General features: G+C 42.2%; 1 protein-coding gene across 6 annotated transcripts in view; it reads right to left on the reverse strand.

Moving 5' to 3' along the window:
• Positions 1–21,110, reverse strand: part of RABGAP1L (RAB GTPase activating protein 1 like) — a 234,381-nt gene that overhangs the window by 95,418 nt on the left and 117,853 nt on the right. For all 6 annotated transcript variants that reach the window (XM_029964004.1, XM_029964006.1, XM_029964008.1 and 3 more), the window contains 2 exons: positions 13,969–14,082; positions 3,050–3,124 (listed from right to left, as the gene is read on the reverse strand). In XM_029964004.1, the coding sequence (XP_029819864.1) occupies positions 3,050–3,124; positions 13,969–14,082 (189 nt within the window). The remainder of the gene's footprint in view (positions 1–3,049; positions 3,125–13,968; positions 14,083–21,110) is intronic.

Below are 21,110 nucleotides of genomic sequence, written 5' to 3' on the forward strand. Positions count from 1 at the left end.
GAATTAAGGTACAACCGACCCTTAGTGAGAATAATGCTCATCTGCTTTCATCCAAACACCAGGACACTGAACTCTGAAATCAGGCTTGCACGATTCCACCAATTAACATCCTGACTTTTTCAGAAGCCCTATCGCCATAATCTCTATTTCATTCTGACCAAAGTTGCTCATCCAACAGAGTTTTGGGAGGTGGTACCAACAGAAGCTGCGTGAGTCACTCTAAACTCACATTTTTTGGCTTGAGCCCACTGAATGCTGAATTTGTGGGAAGCCCTGTGTCACAAAACCTCCCCATCATCTCCCTCCCTTCCCTCGTGCCTTCAGGTAACACCATAATAAGACGGGCACAAGCAGAGTCACTGCAGAGCCCAAATCAAGCTTTCAAAGACATTAAAAACAACCTTTCTTTTGCAGGCACCAGATTGTAGGAAATGAAAACAATTATTGAGGATCAAGAACTCTTGACCTTTTAGTGTATTCACTCATTCGGCCTCTTGCCAACATTGTGGGAAGAATAATTTTTAGCATTGTAGAAGGTTTAGATTGTGTAAATGGTCCGACCCATGAGTTCGGGTGGAAGCTACTCAACTCCTTATCCAATATAGCAACAGATAAAACCTTGCTATTTTCTTCAAAGGGAATTTTAGTCTCTTGATATTTACCTCCAGGGTTTCATCTTTTATGCTCAGCCCATGATTAGGGCCTGTCTCCAGGGCCATGGGCAGACACTTCCATTTTCATTTCCAGACACCATAAAGGAAAGTAACTAGTTAGCATAGTAGTGCCAGCTCAGCTGCTGGCTCCCAGTCCAAGGCTGATTCACCTTGGACAAGTTCTTAGCCATCTCAAAGCTCTTAATCACAATTTTATCTGGATTTATCTGGATGCAATGATCCCCACTGACAGTGGATAAAAGCTGCAGACAAAGTAAAGGGAAAAAATGATTTTATCCTGACCAAAAGGCTCAAACCTGCTATGTAAGAAGGACAATGAAAGCAAATTTCAGGAGTTTTAGGTCAAACTCCAATAATTTCTAATGAAATAGAAAACAGGTGCTCATGCACAAGCTCATCTCCCCTGCATGCTCAGTCAGACACTCGTGCAGTGACAGCTGTTCCTCCTCTGAGACAGGGAGAGGAAACAGAGGCCAAATAGGTCCCTAAGTCCTTGCTCTCAGGGGACAGAGGGTCTCCAATATTACCAACCCTAAGAATTCAGAATCATACATCGAGTTTTCATTAATTATTTTATTCAGTCAGAACACAACTTTGGGTATTGCCAGTCTGATTTTTAGCATTAAGATAACAAAGGGCAAATATCTGTTCTTTGACATTTTAGGGTTTTTTTCATAGAGCAATGGCTCTGAAAAATAGACAAGAAAAAAGTCAAATACTATGAGACTTACAGTAAAATGATTAGAGTTGGCAACACTGTCCCCCTGTGATTAGAAGTTACCTGCTCATCCTTGATGGGAATTTCATCAAAGCAGCAAAATCACAAAAATCAAGGATGGAGGTGCAAGCTACCCAGCCACCCCTGAAAGATATCTAACTGAAGAGGAAGGATACCCTGTCCCAGAAAAAAAAGGGAAAGGAAGGGATCTAGAAATCCATGCAAAGATAGGAGAGTTAGAGAGGGCCTTACAGGCAATCACAGCACACAGATTGGTTGGAGAATTTGAGAAAAACAAGAGTTTGAGGACATCCTGGGAAGCTGCCAACTTACATGAGCTCATTGAGACTGCTTCCCTTCCCCCCTTTCTCTGAGAATTTCACTTTAATATCCTATTATGAAAGCAAACGTTATAAAGGGCATATTAAAATGAGTTTAATTTCCATTTAGTATTCCCTGTGTACAGGGCAATTTCTTCCAACTCCAGAAACACTGGAAACAGAGGTGATTCTCTGTAGTAATGACAGCACAGAACCGAGGGAGAGGAGCTGAAGTATCAGTCAAATGTTAAGAATGCGACACCCACACGTTTCCAAACAACTCTGGTATTGAAAATGGCTTATTCTTCCAGTGGAACTTCAAAATCCTGGTTTGGGTAAAAAGTTAATTGCAAAATAACTGTTAGAGAAGCTAATTTGCAGTATATGTGGGATTGCAATAATGTGACTAATTCAGGTTTATCCTTAAAGGATCTAAAGCTTCTCTGCAACCCTGTCACTCTGTATCCTGTTCCTTAAGTCTTCCAGGAGTTACAGCTCTCCCTAGGAATTACAGCTTAAATTAATCTGAATCTGAGTTCTCAATGCCTTAGGAAGCGTATGTGTAACATATATGCCAACAGCTGACTCAAGTCCACAATCCAAAATGTATTTTAATCATGATTAATAATTTACTAATTAAAACCTGACAGGAAAAGCAGGCAAGAGCCTGAGTAAGAGCTGTGGTTGGGGCTTGGGGTGGTTTATTCTGATCTACTTTATCTGAATAAATACTTGAACAAATACACTACTTGAATCTGCAGAGATTTTCCACTGAGACATCAAAGGTAGAGCATCTTGCAAACTATAAAACCTGTGTATTTATTTATCTATCTCCAGACATATGTGCAGGCGTTTATACAGGAAGTAACGGATCAAATTTTGTGCAGTTTTTGGTTACAGGCTAAAATATCAAGGTTGAAATTCAGCTTTCATTCACAAGATATTATAAAGTGTCCCTAGGAGAAAAAGTCTCACTAAAAATTAATGAGACTACCTGCTTTGCTGAGCTACTCCGAGAATGCCTCCCAGAGTTAAATCCCCCATAAACACAAAGGGAGCTCACCAAGGTGACAACTAAATTAAAAGAAAATATTAATATGTAACAAATCAGCTTCAGGTTTTGACACAGAAGTACTTGACAATTTAATGGATTTCTCTCAGATAAAGCAAATCTACATTCATAAAGACAGAAGCCATTAGTCACTATTGCCAAAAAGCAACAAGAGGAAAATGAATAAAGGCAAATAAACAACAGTAAACATCTGTCAAACAGCACCACTGATTTTACAGCTGCTTTGGTTTCAGATATCAAAGCTTTCATTTTGCAATTAACTCACATGAAGCAGAAGCACAGCTGCAAGGAAAGACTGTCCCTGGCAGTAGCCAATGTCCTCATCGTAGACAGAGTAGGCCTAGGGGAAAGGAAAGGCAAAATGTGTTTAGCATCCCTATTAACATATTCATTAGCATGCACCCACCACCACCAAAATGGGCTCCCAGCAATGAGAGCTCAGGGTATGGCCTTCCAGTATCTGAGGGGCTCCGTGGGAGCTGGGGAGCAACACTCCATCAGGAACTGGAGGGACAGGACAAGGGGGATGGATTCAGAGTGCCAGAGGGCAAGGTTAGATGGGATATTGGGAAGAAATTCCGTCCTGTGAGGGTGGTGAGACCCCAGCACAGGTTACCCAGAAAAGCTGTGGCTGCTCCATCCCTACAAGTGTCCAAGACCAGGTTGGACGGGGCTTGGAGCAACCTGGGACAAAGGAAGGTGTCCCTGCTCACGGCAGGGGATATAACTGCATGAGCTTTAAGGTCCATTCCCACCCAAACCAACCCATGATTCTCTATGTAACACTACTCAGGCTAAAATAATAAATGGGGTGAAACCACAGCCACTCTCGCACAGGCTTTCAGGGCTCTTCAGAAAACACCCACAGGTCACTCTCAACCCTCCACAAATGCTGTTACTGGTAAATTTTTGTTTTCTAAACAGCACGAGAAGAGTTGGATGCAATTTCCCTTCACCAAAACCCAGGATAATTCTGCTGAGCACTTTACCAATATCACAAATGTGATACAAAACCCAGGGTAGTTTGTGCTGTGGGGAGAGTGGTTGTTTGGTTTTGGAAAAACAAGTTCTGACATCATGGAAGCAGAGGACCTGAGGTTAGAAAATGCCAAGAACTACCATAGCCCGAACATTTCATCAGGAACAGCCTTTCCATGCCCTTGTAACACCGAAGAATGAACAAGACTCATTTTCCTATCGTATGACTGACGTGCTTTTTTCTTACTCTTAAAAAAACCCCAAACTAAAATAACTAACCTTTCCTTCCCCCTTACTTTTCCAAGACAAGAAGACAGATCCTGTTTTTAAAGAGATGTCAGAGGATGTTAAGAATTCAAGGAAACTCGAGAAAGTTCGAGCAGCAGCAGGACTGACATCAGAGGGAGGGACATTCCTGAGGGAATCAGACAGGTATTGAGGCTACAGCCAGGGAAAACAAAAGCAAAGGGCAGAGCCACATGGAGGAACAAGCCACAGGAAGCAGAAGATCCACTTTGCCTAGAACACCACATTTATCTTCTTTTTTTAAGTCTTATGTAAAAGCAAGATTGCAAATGCCCCAAATGGAAGATCAGAGACACTGGGAATAAACAGACAGAGGTGCTGGGGAACCAAACCCACCCAAGGGCTATCCTCCAGTATTCCAGAGGTGGCTATGCTGCTTCTCCAGAAGGAAATCACTGACTGAAAAAGAGATGTGACTCTTTTCCAGCCAACAAAACTGCAAATTAATTCTCCCAGAAATGCTGAAATGGAGGCCAAACCATAAACTCTTTAAATCACTTTCCCTCTTCATTCAGATGGGCAAAACTTCATATTTGTGAGGAATTCTGGAATGATTCCAGGAGACAGGATTCCTGTAAATACCACCTGACTATTGCTTTAAAGGTCACTGTTTCTGAAAAACTCCCCCATACTTTTCCCTTTTGAAAAACTGCCCTGGGACCTGTGGCTCTTTGCCCTTTGTCTCCACTGCTCACCACTGTTTTGAAGGCTGTTCCATGGAATTAGTCAGGAGCTGAGTGAAAATAATCCCAGCCCACTGCTCAGGTTCAGGGGCCATGCAAATTCACTAACATCAGTCACAGAAATCATTGGAAAGAAACCCTTTAATTTCAATCTGCATACTAGTTTGAACCAGCTCTAGCCACTGAAGTCAAACAGAAAAAGTAATTCCAGAAATGCACAACACAAAATTTGAATTGGGGGGGAAAAGGGATGTTCTCTTCAAAAAAAATTAATTTAAAATTACTCTTCAGCTACCAAGCACTAAATTAAGAGAAATTACATTAAATGCTTAAATTAATGTTGCATATGACTAATTAGAACCATCTTCTGATTATTCACCATCATGAGTATTTATCTATTTGTTCCCCCAATTAATCAGTTATTATGCCTAATATTTTATATCTGTAGCATTCTTAAAAGATGTATTATTCCTGCTTTCTAAAGGCCAACTCCACCTAGAAACATGAGAAATTTGATTTATGATTTCTTCATACTATATAACAATGCTTCTAATTTACTTTAAAAATTCCAGGCTGAAAAATTAACAGCAAACTATCAATGCCTGGGGGTTCTCCTTTGTGAGAAGCATTATAGCAAATAATTTGCTGAAAATACCAATAAATTAATCCAAAGGAATTATTTTAAAGTAAGTACTGAGAAAGCAACAAACTGCTTCCAAAACTGACATAGATTGAAAAGTACAGAAAGTTATCAGAAATAAAAACATACTTCTTTTGAGATCGTGAAAGAAGCTGAAATTATGGCAAAATGAGGAGAGTGGAAGGAAATCCTCACTCTGGACGTTAAATACAAAAATATAAAGGAAGACCAGCAAATTCTCTCATAATCAACGTCCTGAGCACATCTGAACTAGTAATAAATCCACTTCAAAAACATGCAGAGCAGGAAGGCAAAGTCTCTGCTTGGAAAATACATGGTTGATGTAAGAAAGTTTTATTTAAACTCCAGCAGAAAATCACCGTGAACTTTGCGTCTGGTTTATTCCAGAAGAATCCCAAGGGTTGTCATCCTGCTGAAACCATTTCTAACAGGGGGTGTGTTGAAGGATCTGTGTCCAGCTGAGTATCAGAAGGGATGATCAATTAAAGGGAATAAAAAAATTCAAGATTTACTGAGAACAGATGGTATTCAGCCAAAAATCTTAGAGGGGGAGAATAAACTGGTAAACCATTACTTGCCTAAACTGAAACTTTTCTAAAAATATGGATCCATAGAACTACAAATCATCAAGTTCTGGATAATTTGGTTTAAATAAAAATGTGAAAATATTAGTGGACGCAGATATACATTGGCTATATAAGTGAAAAACTGAGGGCCCCAGTAAAAGGACGTCATCATTAACAAACCTTTGAAGCAACCAACAACCATGGGAAAAAACCATTAACTGCTTTTTGAAATTCATTTCCACCAGGTCCTACCCCAAAATCTCATCTTGACAAGCAGCTGTTATCAGATATGGGGACACAAACTTCACTTCAGAATTAGATCAGGTTCTCCTGTTAAATCAAAGCATTATAATCCTAGCAACTAAAGATTTCTCTTTAAGGAAGTCTCTAAAATCGACATTATTTCATTGCATCTACCCAATGCAAAGAGATTTCTGAAGCTTTACGCATATTACATTTCCAATTACACTATTTTATTTTTAAGTAACCTATGGGACTCAGTATTGCTGAGATATGACATAATTAACCGAAACAGCCTCAGAAATAAGGATGCTGCCTACAGATACCACCACAATATCAGATTATTAACAAAAGATCTAAGATTTATTATTTAGGATTTATGCTTTTAAGGAACTGAGGAGCATTAACTTTCTCCTTCCACGTGAAATATGAAAACAAAGCAAAATCCCAAATCCCCTTTCCACTGCAGTCATTGTAATTTTGTAATTTCAAGAGAATGGGATCTCTTCCATGACAACCTGTGACAATGTCACAGCCTTTTAACTGATTATTTTCTTAAACTCTTGGGGAACTTCCAATCACAATTCCCCAGTTAACTTTAAACATTCTCTGTCTTGTAAGTGGGACTTAATGGAGGTTCTGAGTTGAAGCCTATTTTCTTTCATTTTAACTAAATGAGGATCTCAGAAAATGAAAACACATTTTGAATAGTTATCTGTCTGCTGATGAGAACTGTTGTGCAGGTATTGGTACATCATCATCAGGAAGTGAATTCTTTGGAAGCAACAGTCTCCTAAAATGAAGCCCATGCTAGAGAACCACCTACATGTTGGGAAAGTGAATGAAGAATCCAGAGGTGGACAGAAATTATTCTCTAAAACAATTAATGGAGGGAAATCTCCCAAGATCAGAATCTTCTACAGGCAGAAACCTGCCAAGTAAGTAGCATCTAAAAGACAAACAGAAAGGTGGCTGATTTGAATTTAAAGACCCAGATCTGGGATTTGTGTAACTGCTGCCTAGGGGTCCCAGCAGATATCAATAAGGAAGAGAAAGGAGTATGTCCCAAATTCCAGAATGAAATATTTCTCATCATTCTGCATCCTCATAAGCATGAAAAGGACTGGTTACACCTGCTGAAGGTTCACTAACTAGCAAATATCAGCCTTTACCACAGTGACTCAATAACACTGGAAATGAAACAATTACAGCAGAAACTAAAGAGAGTTCATGAAAAATATTCCTGTAGTGTCTGTCTCACATTCCAGAGCTTTCAGTTCCCCTCTCGTGATTCTCACGGATAGAAATGACCTGTGGATGCTGCTCAGTGTTTGACACAGACACAGCTCTGTGCTGAAGTCTGGCTTAGTAGAGTTAAAAGTGTCTGAAAATCAGGTTCTGTCAGGAAAATATCCATACTTTGATGCAAACAATGTATCTTCTGACATGCTCGGTTGCTGAATAATTTTAGTGATAATTTCAAACTCCATACCTAAATTTATTATAAGGGCTAACAGCCTGAAAGTAGTAATATTCCTGTGACTGCAGCATTGAGGATGTATCACATTATACAAGGAATTTCTGTGCTAGCTGAAAACTGTATTATTAGACATTAATTACTCATTTATTGAGTATCAGGGAGAGGCACATGGTTGTTACACAATGTGCCTCCCCCAGAGCTGGAAAGGCTGAGGGGATGAAGAAATCTTCACATTTACTCAGGCAGGCCCCTGAACAGGCTCTTTCCAGCATCCAGGATTCCAGTGCTGACCTTTCCACCAGTACAGGCTCAGCAGAAGCCCCGAGTGCAGGAACAGCGCTGCTGCCTCCTCGCTGAGCACAGATGCAGGAGAAGGAGCCTTATTAATATGTAAATAGAATAAACACAAGATAACATTAAAAATCCTTTGCATGAAACAAGACAACAATATTTACCAGAACTGCTCTTCAACCCAGGAGCAAAGAAAATAAACAACTAAAAATAGATGAAAAGTAATTCCTAACTGATTGTGTTTATGCTCCTGTGTTTATCCTAAAATTGGCAAACAGATTCCTCTCTGACAAATAATAACAGCAAAGTGGACAAACACTGCAACATCCCATTTGGAAATCTGAGAAGATGCTAAGGATTGAAAAATGTGGAAGAATAAGTGCACAGTGAGAAGAGGTGACTATTTGAAAAGAGATGCTGCAATGAAATGGAGATGAAAACATAAAAAAAGGATGAAAATTAGACTTTCAGCTCAGAGGCCAGCACTGAGCAGCAGCTCTGCCAAAGAGTAATCCATCATTCACAGCTTATCACGGGCATAGAAGCTGCTGGTCACAGAAGAGCAACTCAAAGACATTTTCACACTTCAATATACAGCAAAGAAAGTCAAAAAAACCACCCATATCAGAGCCCAGTTGGTGTTAGCTCTGCTAGAAAACAGTTTATTGTTCCCTCTGCTAATGTGGGTACCAACAAAGAGACAATGGAATGACAACTAAAACGGAGTGTTTGCTCTCACAGCAAAGTAGCCACACACTGATCCTGCATGGAAAACCTTCAGGTAAGCGAGACTGGGATTAGGAACAAACTACGAATCTGAGCCACCAAGGAGATCAGGATTTAGTAACAAAATATGCCATGATACAAATGATTCATATCCTTCCACAGCACCTCGTTTCACTGCAAAACATGAACAGCAACTTGGAATCTCTGAGAGGCAATTCAACCATTTGATGAACCCCCAGGGAAGCGTGGGGCCTGTTTTCCCAGTTTGCCCAATAAGAACACCCACCCAGCCAGCCCGATGGATTTCCCTGCACCGTGCTCCCTTTTTCCCATTGAAGTCACACTGGTTGTTTGTCGAATAGGAGTTACTTTAATCAGGAAATTAGGGAAAACACATGTCCTGTTAAATTCTGCACTGCACACACTGCAAACAGCCGAGAGGATTAATTGTGCCAAGCGCTGCGATTCCCCGGAGCATGGAGCTGTAAGTACATATGCAGCATGGAAGCAGGCCCAGAGCACTGCTCAGTTATGCATTGTAACAGCAAGAGACAGGTCTTTAAACAGAGCTGGAATTTGCAGAGTATTTAAACAGAAAGCATGCAGGAAACAGCTCTTTTCCCAAAAAATTTCCCCAAAATTCGCTCTGTGCACATCTACCTTATGCAGTGTCCTCAAGTGAAACCTCCAGTCTAGAATCTGGAACTCTTTTCGTTCCTTATCACCATTGTCAGCCTTAAACTTTATTTTTAGGTACTTTGTCACATAAGTGTTCCACAACAGAAAAAGCTTCCATCTTTCCTGAGTTCCCGCTGTTCTGAAGATGAGATTAAGAGATGGAACGAAAACTGACAGACCTGTTAAAATGAGGCAGTGAGCCTTTAATGGTTTTCCTTTTTATCTGACAGCTCAGATCATCTCTCATTTCAGTGGGGAATGAGGAAAATGCTCTTCAGCTTTTTACCCTCCCACTTGAGGACAGACCTTTTCCAGCCTTATTCAATAATCGCATTCGTCAAACCTCTTGCTTTCATATTAGAAGAAGGTTATGAATGCCCTGCACCTTTGGTAAAAGTTATTTTAGTAATATAAAGCTGCCATAATATTACTTTCAACAGATATTATTACTTCTTATTCCCAGTGGAATGACATGTTTATAAGCAAATTAATTAGCTTTAAACAATATTTCTCTAAAATTCACCAGATCAATCATAAACTCAAGGTCCAGTCAGACCCAGCCATGGACATCTGTCACAGTCACAATCATTTAAGAAAACTATGTGAGGATGAAGGAAAAGTACCTCCCTGGAAATCTCCACAGCAGTTGTGTCTGATCTCAAGACTGGCAAGTAGGTAGAAACCATCAACTCTAAAATCATTAAATTTAGGAATAATTTCATGCTGCAGATTGGATATGGTTGTTCTACCAGGAAGCAGTGATTCCCAAATCCTTCTCTGAACCAATGAGTACATAAAGAATGAGAGTCAGTAAGTCTTCCAGGACTTTTACAAAGCCTTCAGCTTCCCAAAAGGCCCTTCCCAAAGGCTTTTTAGGGACTAACAAGTTAGAGCATGAGCAAGATACACATTAAAGAATTTAGAAATGGTCAGCAGGTTCCTAAGCATCAGTACTGAATTATTGGGATTCAGTCAGGGCATGATGGAGATTCCTTGCTCATTCCAGGCACTCTCGTTAGTGCCCTGAAAGAAACCAGAAAGTCATTTGTCGTGAAGGTATCTCCATGACACAGGGAAAAAGGGAATGGTAAATAATGAGACGTGGAGAAGAGAAGGCTCTGAGGAGACCTTAGAGCCCTTCTAGTTCCCAAAAGAGCTCCAAGAAAGCTGCAGAGGGACTTTGGACAAGGGCCTGGTGGAAGAGTCCGGCCCCAGAGCCACAAGCTCATGGGATCAGCCAGGAGTTTTACCATATATATATATAGATAGTAAAATATATATATAAAAAAATATAAAAAATATATAAAAAATATATATATATATATTTCCACCTGTCGCCTGTCTAATGGTGAGCCCTGACTGAGTGGGCTGCAGGAAGCTGAGGGGTGTTATAGGGCAGGTGGTCCGTCACTGTCCCCATATTGATGCTGGGGCTGTTATAGGGCAGTGTCCTCAACTGTCCCCATATGAGGCTGTGGGGTGGTTAATAGGCAGTTGGTCCTCACTGTCCCTGTGGAGCTGTGGGGGTGTTATAGGGCAAGTGCCTCACTGTCGCCCATCGGAGTTGTGGGGTTTATAGGGCAGTGTCCTCACTGTCCCTGTGAGCTGTGGGGTGTTATACGGGTGCCCCACTGTCCCCATCTAGTTGTGGGGTGTTTATAGGGCAGTGTCCTCACTGTCCCCATCTGAGTTGTGGGGTGTTATAGGGCAGTGTCCTCACTGTCCCCATCTGAGTTGTGGGGTGTTATAGGGCAGTGTCCTCACAGTCCCCATCTGAGTTGTGGGGTGTTATAGGTTTCCTGGGATGTTTGTGATCAGCAGCTGCTCCGGGGCTTCCCCGTGTGGGCTCCAGGGGCTGCCATGAGGGACACAATGCCATCTCAGCTCCGTGAGGTTCGACCCATCCCTTCCTCTCCACCCCCAACACCCCCCCCCATGCACACCCCACACCGCCCCGAGGTGGTTCCAACCCAACAATTGCTGATCTGGTGTCTGACACCTGCAGTGACAGCACAAGTGGGAATGGCTTCCCACTGTCAGAGGGCAGGGTTAGATGGGATATTATGAAGAAATTCCTCCCTGTGTGGGTGGGGAGGCCCTGGCACAGGGTGCCCAGAGAAGCTGTGGCTGCCCCATCCCTGGAAGTGTCCAAGGCCAGGTTGGACGGGGCTTGGAGCAACCTGGGCTGGTGGAAGGTGTCCCTGCCCATGGCAGGGGTGGAATGAGGTGAGCTTTAAGGTCCCTTCCAACCCAAACACTTCTGGGAACCTGCTATCTGGATCAGAGGCCTGGCAGTGTGTCTGTCAGGTCAAGGGCTACTTTTCCTGTGAAGCATTTTGTATTTACCTGCAGTTGAATGCCCTCTCCCACCTGGCCACTTTCTCTTGAGAGAACATGATCTGTACACAGCTTTGCAGTCAGGTTTTAATTCCCTGCTCCAAGCAGCTCTGTCTCATCATCAGTCTTTGTAACTGTGCTGTCTTCATGTGTTCTTTAAGGTTTGTGAATATTTGCAGCAGCATCAGCCCTAGCACATCTTTCTGCAGGGTTCTGTGGGTGACCTCACCTTCATACTCTGGGTGAGAACTGTTTATTCCTGCCTTTTGCTTTCTATCCTTTAACCTATTATTTGAGTGTGTAAGAGGACTTCCTATAGCAGCTGCATTTACGTGTTCTTTCCACCTCGGGCTAAATGATGTACAGAATTTCAGTAGAATCACCTTCATCAATGAAACCTGTATTTCTATTTTTTTGTGTTAGCTTGTCAAGATCTATTTTCAGTAAACTCATAGGCCTTCATTATAACACATTTCTCACATTTAATATTCGAAAAGATGAATATTATTCCATCATTTTTCACTTAACTGATATCAAAGCGACAAGCCCATAATTATCTGCATTGTCCTGGTTATTCTTTTCCTAGATTGGCACAGGAACTGTGCCCTCCAAGATTAGTGAGAAATCAATACCATTGGTTCAAAGTTCTCTCCGTTCCTTTAGTTTGTATCTCTTCTTTTAATGTGAATTACTCACAGTAATGAACTTCAATACCTAAGCAGCTCTATTTATAACAGTCATCCAGATTACTGTTTGAATAGGAGTCTGTATCCCCACAGAATTAATCTGGAGAACAGGAATATGTATCATTACACCCCAAAGGCAGGACATTCTTTTGTACTTGTTATGACAACTCCATCATTTCTATTAATCAGAAGGAAGTAGAAACAGTAACAAGGAAGAGGAAGGGAAGTGGAAGTGGCTTTGTCTAAGGCAATCGTTTATTCCAGATGAATAGAATGAATTCTACATTATATAGTATTCTACAGAATATTCTACACGAATTTCCTGAGTTTTAGAAACAAATGTGAAACAAAAACTGACTGCCAAAACCGCAACAGAATCCACAAGTGCCAGCCAGAGAACTACCCACCAAGCTGCAGTATTCTTCCTTCTGGATCTCTCCTGAGCAACTCAAGTCTATCTGTACAAGCTAGACAAACCTGTTCATTTGATGCCTTAAGCACCTAATGGGTTTTTATTTTTCTAATATTTGTAAGCCTTGTAAGTTTTATAGGTAGATTTTAAAAGCAGTAACCCTCGCTCCCTTGCATCCCTTTCCCTGTAGCACCCTTGTTTACACATTCCTTAACCCTCTTACCCCATTCTATGCTCCCTATATCACCCCTACCCCCGAATCCAGTAGAAATGTTTAGTCTTTTGTCAAGGCAAGGCCTAGATTGTTGGCAGAACAGCATATCAGGGCCTAAACCACAGAACACGGTCAAAAACTGGGTAACTATGTACCCTTTGTGCTCTGAGGGAGATGAAGATGGGATGAACAGGGGGTCCCAAAATGCACCCCAGACCCATTTTCAGGGGGTGGACCCGGGGCGGACCAGAGTAAAGGCCACAGGGTGGACACATCTGGGATTAGATGGAGGGTATTATAAAAATGTAACCTCTCGGGCACACGCGCACACATCTTGTAACATCTTTAGCCTTGGCAAAATAAACCCTTTCTTATCTCACCCCTAATTAACTGCTCCGGGAGATTTTTCAGCATCATAAATCCCACGGCAACAATTTAGTACTTCAACTTCCCCATGTGCACATTAATATTAGAGTTTTTTTTCATCAGAGGTGACCTGGCAGCAGTGAGTGGAAAGCTCTGCTTTTGGAATGGTCAGTGAACTTGGTTCTCTGGATAATCATCTACAGACATTCCTATTTAACCTCACAATAGAGCTTGCTCTGAGGGTTTCTCTTCCTCTGCAAACCTCTCAAGCTCAGAGCAAAACCAGGTTCTCCTACACACTTCCACTGAGGAGGATCTCTGACCTCAAAGTGCCCCTCAGCAAAGCCAGCCCAAGCCTTGCTCCTCTCACCTGCACCTCAGGAGATGCCAAATGCAAGGTTATAGGAAGTGCTGCAGAAACACTACACTCTCCACGTGCAGCCTAAATAAAGCTTTCAGATCCTACTGACTAGAGACTTGGACCAGAACAGGGTTAGCAGGGCAAAATACAGTCACAGCAACATATGGAGCCACTTTAAAATTCAGAGCACTGACTGTACCTTACAGATTTTGTACAGAGATTCCTGACCGTCTCCTTCTGTATCTTTGAAATAATCATGTGCTGGGTATGTACGATGGATATCTCGTTTGATGACACTCTCCTGAGCAGAATCCTGTAAAAAAAGAGAGAAAAACCTCGATGTATTAACCCGGTAACAGTGTAATTAAACATCCACATAACAGAAAATGCCCTGTGTAATCAACATGGATACATCAGGTAACTGCTTTACTGACTCATCCTCCAGAAATGTTCTGAGAAGAAACTGAAAATCCTTTGCAGTCTCAGATGCAGTAATAACTTGACAGTTTAGCCAGAGCAACATGGCATGTTTTCTGGCCTTCAGGTTTAAGGTTCATCCTTAAAACTCCAAGGAAATTACTAGTTATTTAACTGTTGGGGCATTATTACCACAGATCATATATTTATTGTATTGCTCTGGTAGTAAAAAAAAACAAGAGAATTAGAGTGTCCCTCTCCTGCAAGCTCAAAGGTACTAATCTGAAATGTGTATCAAGTGGTCATAAAAAGTGATAGCTAAAAATTTATAAAAAATTCCTATAAAAAGATGAGAATCACTGCAATCAGACCTGAGAAACACCACTGTGTGCATCAGGAAGTGGTATCAACATGTCAGAGCTGGAACTACAACAGTTAATCAATTATCTTCAGGTTCCAGTTACCGTCAGTGTGAGATATACCTTTAGGTTGGTAAATATCAAATGGTGCTTTTCTCCGTTACCTTTCTAATCCTTAAGGAAAAACCAACAAAATCCTCACCTGTGACTTGGAAAATAAATCCTTTATATATACTTTTACCTTGAAAACAAAATAACTCTGTTACAGAAAAGCTTCTAAACCCTCAGACTGTATCTCGTAATCCAGAGTTTTCCATAAAAAAAGCTCTTTTTATACCTGCTGGAGTCAGTAACCAGGTAATCTCCTGAATTTCGGTGGTTTCCTAATCTCATAAAGCCTCTGTAGAGAGCCTGTGCCACATAGAAATGCAGCTGCCTGGGGAGGGCTGAGCCAGAGGTCCACAGCAATTCCCAGCTCCAGCTCCCTTTGGGCCCATCCGTAGCTAACACACACAGAGGCGCGACCCTGGGCCAGACCAGACTACCCCAGAGATGAAATCCCACCGCTGTATTCCTCCATCCCCTTCCATGGCAGTGAGGACACAGCCATGGATGCCCCGAGCACAAACATCACTTCGTGTTTTCTGACCCCCTTTAGTATTTTAGCCTGAGTAACACTGTACAGAGAATCCCAGAATGGTTTGGGTTGGAAGGGACCGTAAAGCTCATCCAGTTCCACCCGCTGCCATGGGCAGGGACACCTTCCACCAGCCCAGGTTGCTCCAAGCCCCATCCAGCCTGGCCTTGGACACTTCCAGGGATCCAGGGGCAGCCACAGCTTCTCTGGGCAACCTGTGCCAGGGCCTCCCCACCCTCACAAGGAGGAATTCCTTCCCAATATCCCATCTCTCCCTGCCCTCTGGCAGTGAGAAGCCATTCCCCCTTGTCCTGTTCCTCTCAAGTCCCTCTCCAGCTCTCTTGGAGCCTCTTTAGGCACTGGAAGGGGCTCTAAGCTCACCCTGGAGCCTTCTCTTCTTCTCCAGGCTGGATACCCCCAGCTCTCCTAACCTTTCCTCACGGGAGAGGTGTTCCGGCCCTCTAAAATACCAGGCATATTGTTGTGTGCTATGACAAGGAAAGCTTACAAAGAAAGGGGATTTTTTTATTATGCCAACTGGTACTGCTGGAGAAAATAAAACCTGTTTTTGTGCTTTCACTGGGTTATCATGATGATTCTTATCAAAGCACCGCGCAACTATGAGCAACCAAAACTAACCACACAACAAAGCAACAAAACACAGGCTAATAAAGAAAATTTCATAACAAGCAGTTCTCTAATCAGACTTCTTTAATGAGTATTTTCATTTACATGGCTTCCAAACACCAGAGAGGCTGGAAAACTGTAATCTGGGTCCCAGATGAGGAAATGCCTTAAACAGCATCTGAGATCTACCAGCACAGTTATGTGAATTCTTCAGCAAAAATTTGAGAAGATCCAGAGAAAATTACAGGAAGGGCACCACGTCCAGCACACACATCACTTTCCTGTCAAGTTGGGACATTGTGTTTGACTTCCCTGTACTTCTCTTTCCTCGATCAGGAGGCCAACATGTAACTGAGCATACAGAAGTTGACAAGGAAGATGTCCAAGGTAGGGCCAAAAATATTTGTGTAAAGGCCCAAGCGCACAGTCACTTTTACTGAGTTAAAAGGAACCTGAAGCAGTCTTCATTCAGCATTATTAACAGAAGATACTTCTGAAAAACTAGAGGAAAGCAATTAAATGGACCCCAAAAAATTAATTTGGAAGACTGGAGAATTAACTCTTTCTCAAAAAGCAATATCCCTTCAAAATACAATAAACCCATAATTGCAGACAACCAAGCAATGAGTCTAGAGAGTAGAACTACTTCTTAAAATAAACCAAAAATACCTTGGTTAAGTTTCTACCTTTTTGCAGGCAGTTTGTCGACAGCGCTGTTCTCAGGAGTACCACAGTTTACAGTTCTCTTCACTTAGGCTTTTGGAGGATTTTTATTCTTCTGAAAGTCATGATTAGTTAATTTATGATGGAAAAATAAAAAAGCTAAGGTGAGATGGCTATCAAAGCATTCAGAGTTCTAATGATCTTTCTCACTTCTAATAATCATTTTGGTGCTGCCAACTCAGAGAAACAATATTCTACTGAGGAAAAGAATTATCTTCACGTGTCAGAGCTCTGACAGCTGCCACCCTGCTGAACGAGCTCTCTGCTCCAAGTCATCTCCCTTCTGAAACAGTTCCTGCAACGGAGCAACTGCCCTGGAAAACTGACTCCTTGACATTGCTGCCACTTCCAGCTCCCAAGATGCTGCTCCGTGTGGGCATTTGATGCCAGAAGGCAGATGGACAGAGAAATAACGAAGAGAACAGAAAACTGTTTGCATTAAATAAATGTTACAGTAGAAACATAGGGCAATCTTTATGCACCTACATCTGGAATTTTTAATTAAGAACATCTCACATGCACTCCAACTCATTTGTTGTCTCAAGTGGACACATTCTCATGATGAATTACAGATAGGGAGCAGAAGAGTCTTCCAAGAACTGGAGAATAAGTATTGGATCAGCCAGAAAAATTTATTAAGTAAGAAAAATCTCCTGGGGCATAACATGTCAATGCCGCATTGAGACTCAGATTTCTCGCCCAATTCTGCCCAAAAATTACTTTTGTGAAACCAGGCACGTCCTTTATGCAAAAAAAATTCCAGTTTTCCTTATAGCTTCTGCATTATAGCTGCTGACTCAGTATGGAGAGATGCAGAATTAAAAGAATTCAACAGTTTAATGTGAATATTAAGGAAATAATAAACCAGGTCACAGGTGTCTGAAACCTGGCATTCCAACTGAGTAGCAATTCTGACCTCAATCTCCTTGTGCTCCATTTCCCTGGTTAATAATAATTTCCCATCTCAGTAGGGTGGTACGAAAATCAATTAACATCTGAAGCACTGAAACGCTGTAGTGATGAGTCCTGCAGAAACACTGAGGGAAATAATAACTCCAGCCTCCAATCCTGATCTGAGTGGTGTCTAGTAAGGCCCAGGGTTACATGACCAAAATAGTAAGGGGGAAGAAAAAAAATAAAGCAGCTCATTAGATAAGCACTTTTGTACACAACCAGGCAGAGAGCCTGTGAGGAACACAACCCAAAACCATGGACCTCTGTGTGATCAAGAATATATCATTAGGTATATCAGTAGGCAATTCATATATTGTACTGAACTTCCAAAGGCTTATCTCTAATCTTAAAATCCTTCAGAGTTGGTTTTATCACATATGTTTACACAGGAATATATGATTTGCATTTTTTAGTGGGAGGTGTCCGTGCCTATGGCAGGGGGTGGGAGTGAGATGAGCTTTAAGGTCCCTCCCTACCCAAACCACTCTGGGATTCTCTGCTGGAGACTCACTGCTAGTTCACCTGAGTGGCCCATTTTAAAGGTCTGCATCTCTGGTGAGGCTCAACGAGCTGAATTTGTATCACCTGAACTTCATCTCTTCACTAGCTAAAAATAGTCAGAATTCAGAGTACCAAGGAAAGGAAGAAAAGGGGAAAAAAAATCAGAATGGGCTTTCAGCAACTAAAATTACCATGCCCTGGAAATCTGGTGTGTCATGCTCCTTCAGGATCAGATACTGAAACTTTGCTACATGTTGTATGGAAAGCAAAAGCCCCCAGGCTGCTGCAGGCATTCATTCATCTCTCCTGTTCAGCCAAGACCTGAAAACACACCTCCTCCTGGTATCAGGAGCTGGAGGTACCCTCAGTAAACCTGGCTCTTAACCCTGAAAAGCTGACTGCCAGGTGCACGTTCCTGACATTATGACATTGTTTCAGTACCCAAGTGTTCGCTGAAGGAACAGATTTTTTGCAGATTGCTTATTTTGTTCCTTAAAGTTCTCTGTGGTTCTGTGCAGTTCCACACAGGAAATATGAGTAATTACTTTAAACCCTCTAAAACATAAACACAAAAGGCAGAAAACACAAACTACATAGAAGAGATGAGGTCAGTCGGCCTGGGTTTGAAATTATCTCCACAATTGGCACGAAGCTCTGCCCTCGTTATTACTGATGTCCTACCAAATTCCTGCTTCCAGTGAACCTGAGAGCACATTGTGCCAGTATGTATACAGACATTATCAATCCCTTTCCTCTCCTCATTTTCCATGAACATTATAACCCTCCAAGCAGAATCTGTGATCCAAGAAAACCTCAGGTTCCCTACTAATCAGTATTTGGGGGGGGGAAACATAATCAATAGCTCATCCTTCCAGAAACATTGAATATAAGATGATTGGCTTCTGCTCAGGTCTTCTGTAGCATATTCGTAATATGTATCTTGTAGTTCAGCTCTTGCCTATAAATAGGCAATCATCATCAGCTTTTATTCAGCTGAGAGCATCTAACACTCAGAGAGTACTAATTAACAGAGAAATGGAGAAAAAAAGCAGGGGATTATTCTGTGGAGACTTTTTTTTAACAGTTATGTATCAAGATATTGAAAGTGAACATAATATTTAGGTTAATTCAGTAAACACCCTGGTCAGCTGAATTTGCAAATGCTGGCTCACTCTCAGCTGCATTTATTGCTGCTTCTGCAAAACCCCTTTCCACAAGCAGAAGGAACAGCAGTTCTCCTGGATACAGGGCCAGATCAATAGTTCATATCTAAGCAGGCCTGGGCTTCTGGCAGGTCACACCTGGAGCTAAATTTAGTGTCAAGGTCTCTCTTCTCTCATCATTTTGGATTACCAATAAAGCTCTGCCCCAAGGAAGCAAACATCTTTTATCAGATTATTTCCTATACTTCTTAAGCTGTGTTTGACAAGGTGGTGGGCAAATTTTGAGAATTCCCAAGACAGGATCCTCAGAAATGATCTACAACATGCACCCTTTTAGACTACAAATGTAAAACTACCAATCAATTCAAAACAGCCAATTGTTAAAACACTTGTGGGATGGGACTCTGCCACTCTGAGATGCAGAACCACTGGGACTGCACTGGCCAACTGGCCAACTTACTTATATCATCACCCACGAGCGCCAATGAAATGGGGAATGATGCTCCTTTTGGAAGGCTGTCAGTGTATTTCACAGAATCATAGAATCTTTACAATGGACCATCCAATCTGACCAACAACCCAGCACTGCCATGCTCACCACAAAACCACGTCCTCAAGTGCCACATCCACGTGTTTTCTGAACACTTCCAGGGATGGGGACTCCACCACTGCCCTGGGCAGCCCATTTTAATGCCTCATGACCCTTTCAGTGAAAAAGTTTTTCCTAATATCTAACCTAAACTTGCCCTGGCCAAACTGGAGGCCATTTCCTCTCCTCCTGTCAGCTCCTTTCAACACTGAAATCAGTCTTAAAGCTGCTTGGGAGGAGGAACAGCCCCAGTGAGGACACACTGACTACCTGCCTTGCAGGAGGTTTTTCACCCTCTCAGAAAGTGGTGCTGACAGTTTTCAGCTACAACATGCTGGGCAAGGTAGACTTGGATGACAGAGAATGACAACTCCAAGGTTCCTGAAGACTGCACGGAAGGAAAAGGGAGCCTGAGATTAATAAAGAAATCTATGTCAATACTATTCTGTACAGAGCTCTAAAAAAGAAAGTGATGTGTTGTGATGACCTGCTTATGCTGGGTGCCCTCAACATAAGAAGGACAAGGAACTGTTGAAGCAAGTCCAGAGGGGGCCACGAGTAAAGGGACTGGAGCACCTCCCCTCTGGAGACAGGATGGGAGAGCTGCAGCTGTTCTGGAGAAGAGAAGGTTGTGTGGAGACCTCACAGCACCTTCTAGTATCCGAAAGAGCTAGAGGGAACCAGAGAGGGACTCTTCATCAGGAACTGGAGTGACAGGACAAGGGGGAATGGGTTCAAACTGAAAGAGGGGAAATTTGGGTTAAATATACAGAAGAAATCCTTCCCTGTGAGGGTGGGGAGGCCCTGGCACAGGTTGCCCAGAGAAGCTGTGGCTGCCCCGCCCCTGCAAGTGTCCAAGGCCAGGTTGGACAGGGCTGGAGTAACCTGGGCTAGTGGAAGGTGTCCCTGCCCATGGCAGGGGGTGGGACGGGATGAGCTTTAAGATCCCTTCCAACCCAAACCACTCTAGATTCTCCACTGCAGCAGTCACAGAGGTAAGGTAGAAACAGCTCAGCCCTTAACAGGGTTGAGCTATCAATCAGCAACAGAAGAGATGACATTTTTCTGTAAAAAATCACAGCAAAACTAGATCAGACACAAAACAATCAATTCTGCATAAACTCTCTTGTTCTGAAAAACAAACAATATCCATGACCTTTACTATGTTTGTGGTTTGTTTTCCTTCTCCCTCTCCCATTCTGGACACGCTCCCTCTCTCCTCTGCTACTGATACATAATTTATTCCCCTTACTCTGCCATATCCTCTCTCAGAGTAGTTGTCAAAAGAAAAACACTCTTTGTGCTACTGGGCAACAGATCAACGTCTGAAAGTACCAGGCTGAATTTTTTGCCACTGGCATGGAGCACTGT

Source organism: Manacus vitellinus, unplaced genomic scaffold (genome assembly GCF_001715985.3).
Source record: "Manacus vitellinus isolate BGI_N305 unplaced genomic scaffold, ASM171598v3 scaffold_68_pilon, whole genome shotgun sequence".
In the NCBI taxonomy this organism is placed as follows: Eukaryota; Metazoa; Chordata; class Aves; order Passeriformes; family Pipridae; genus Manacus; species Manacus vitellinus.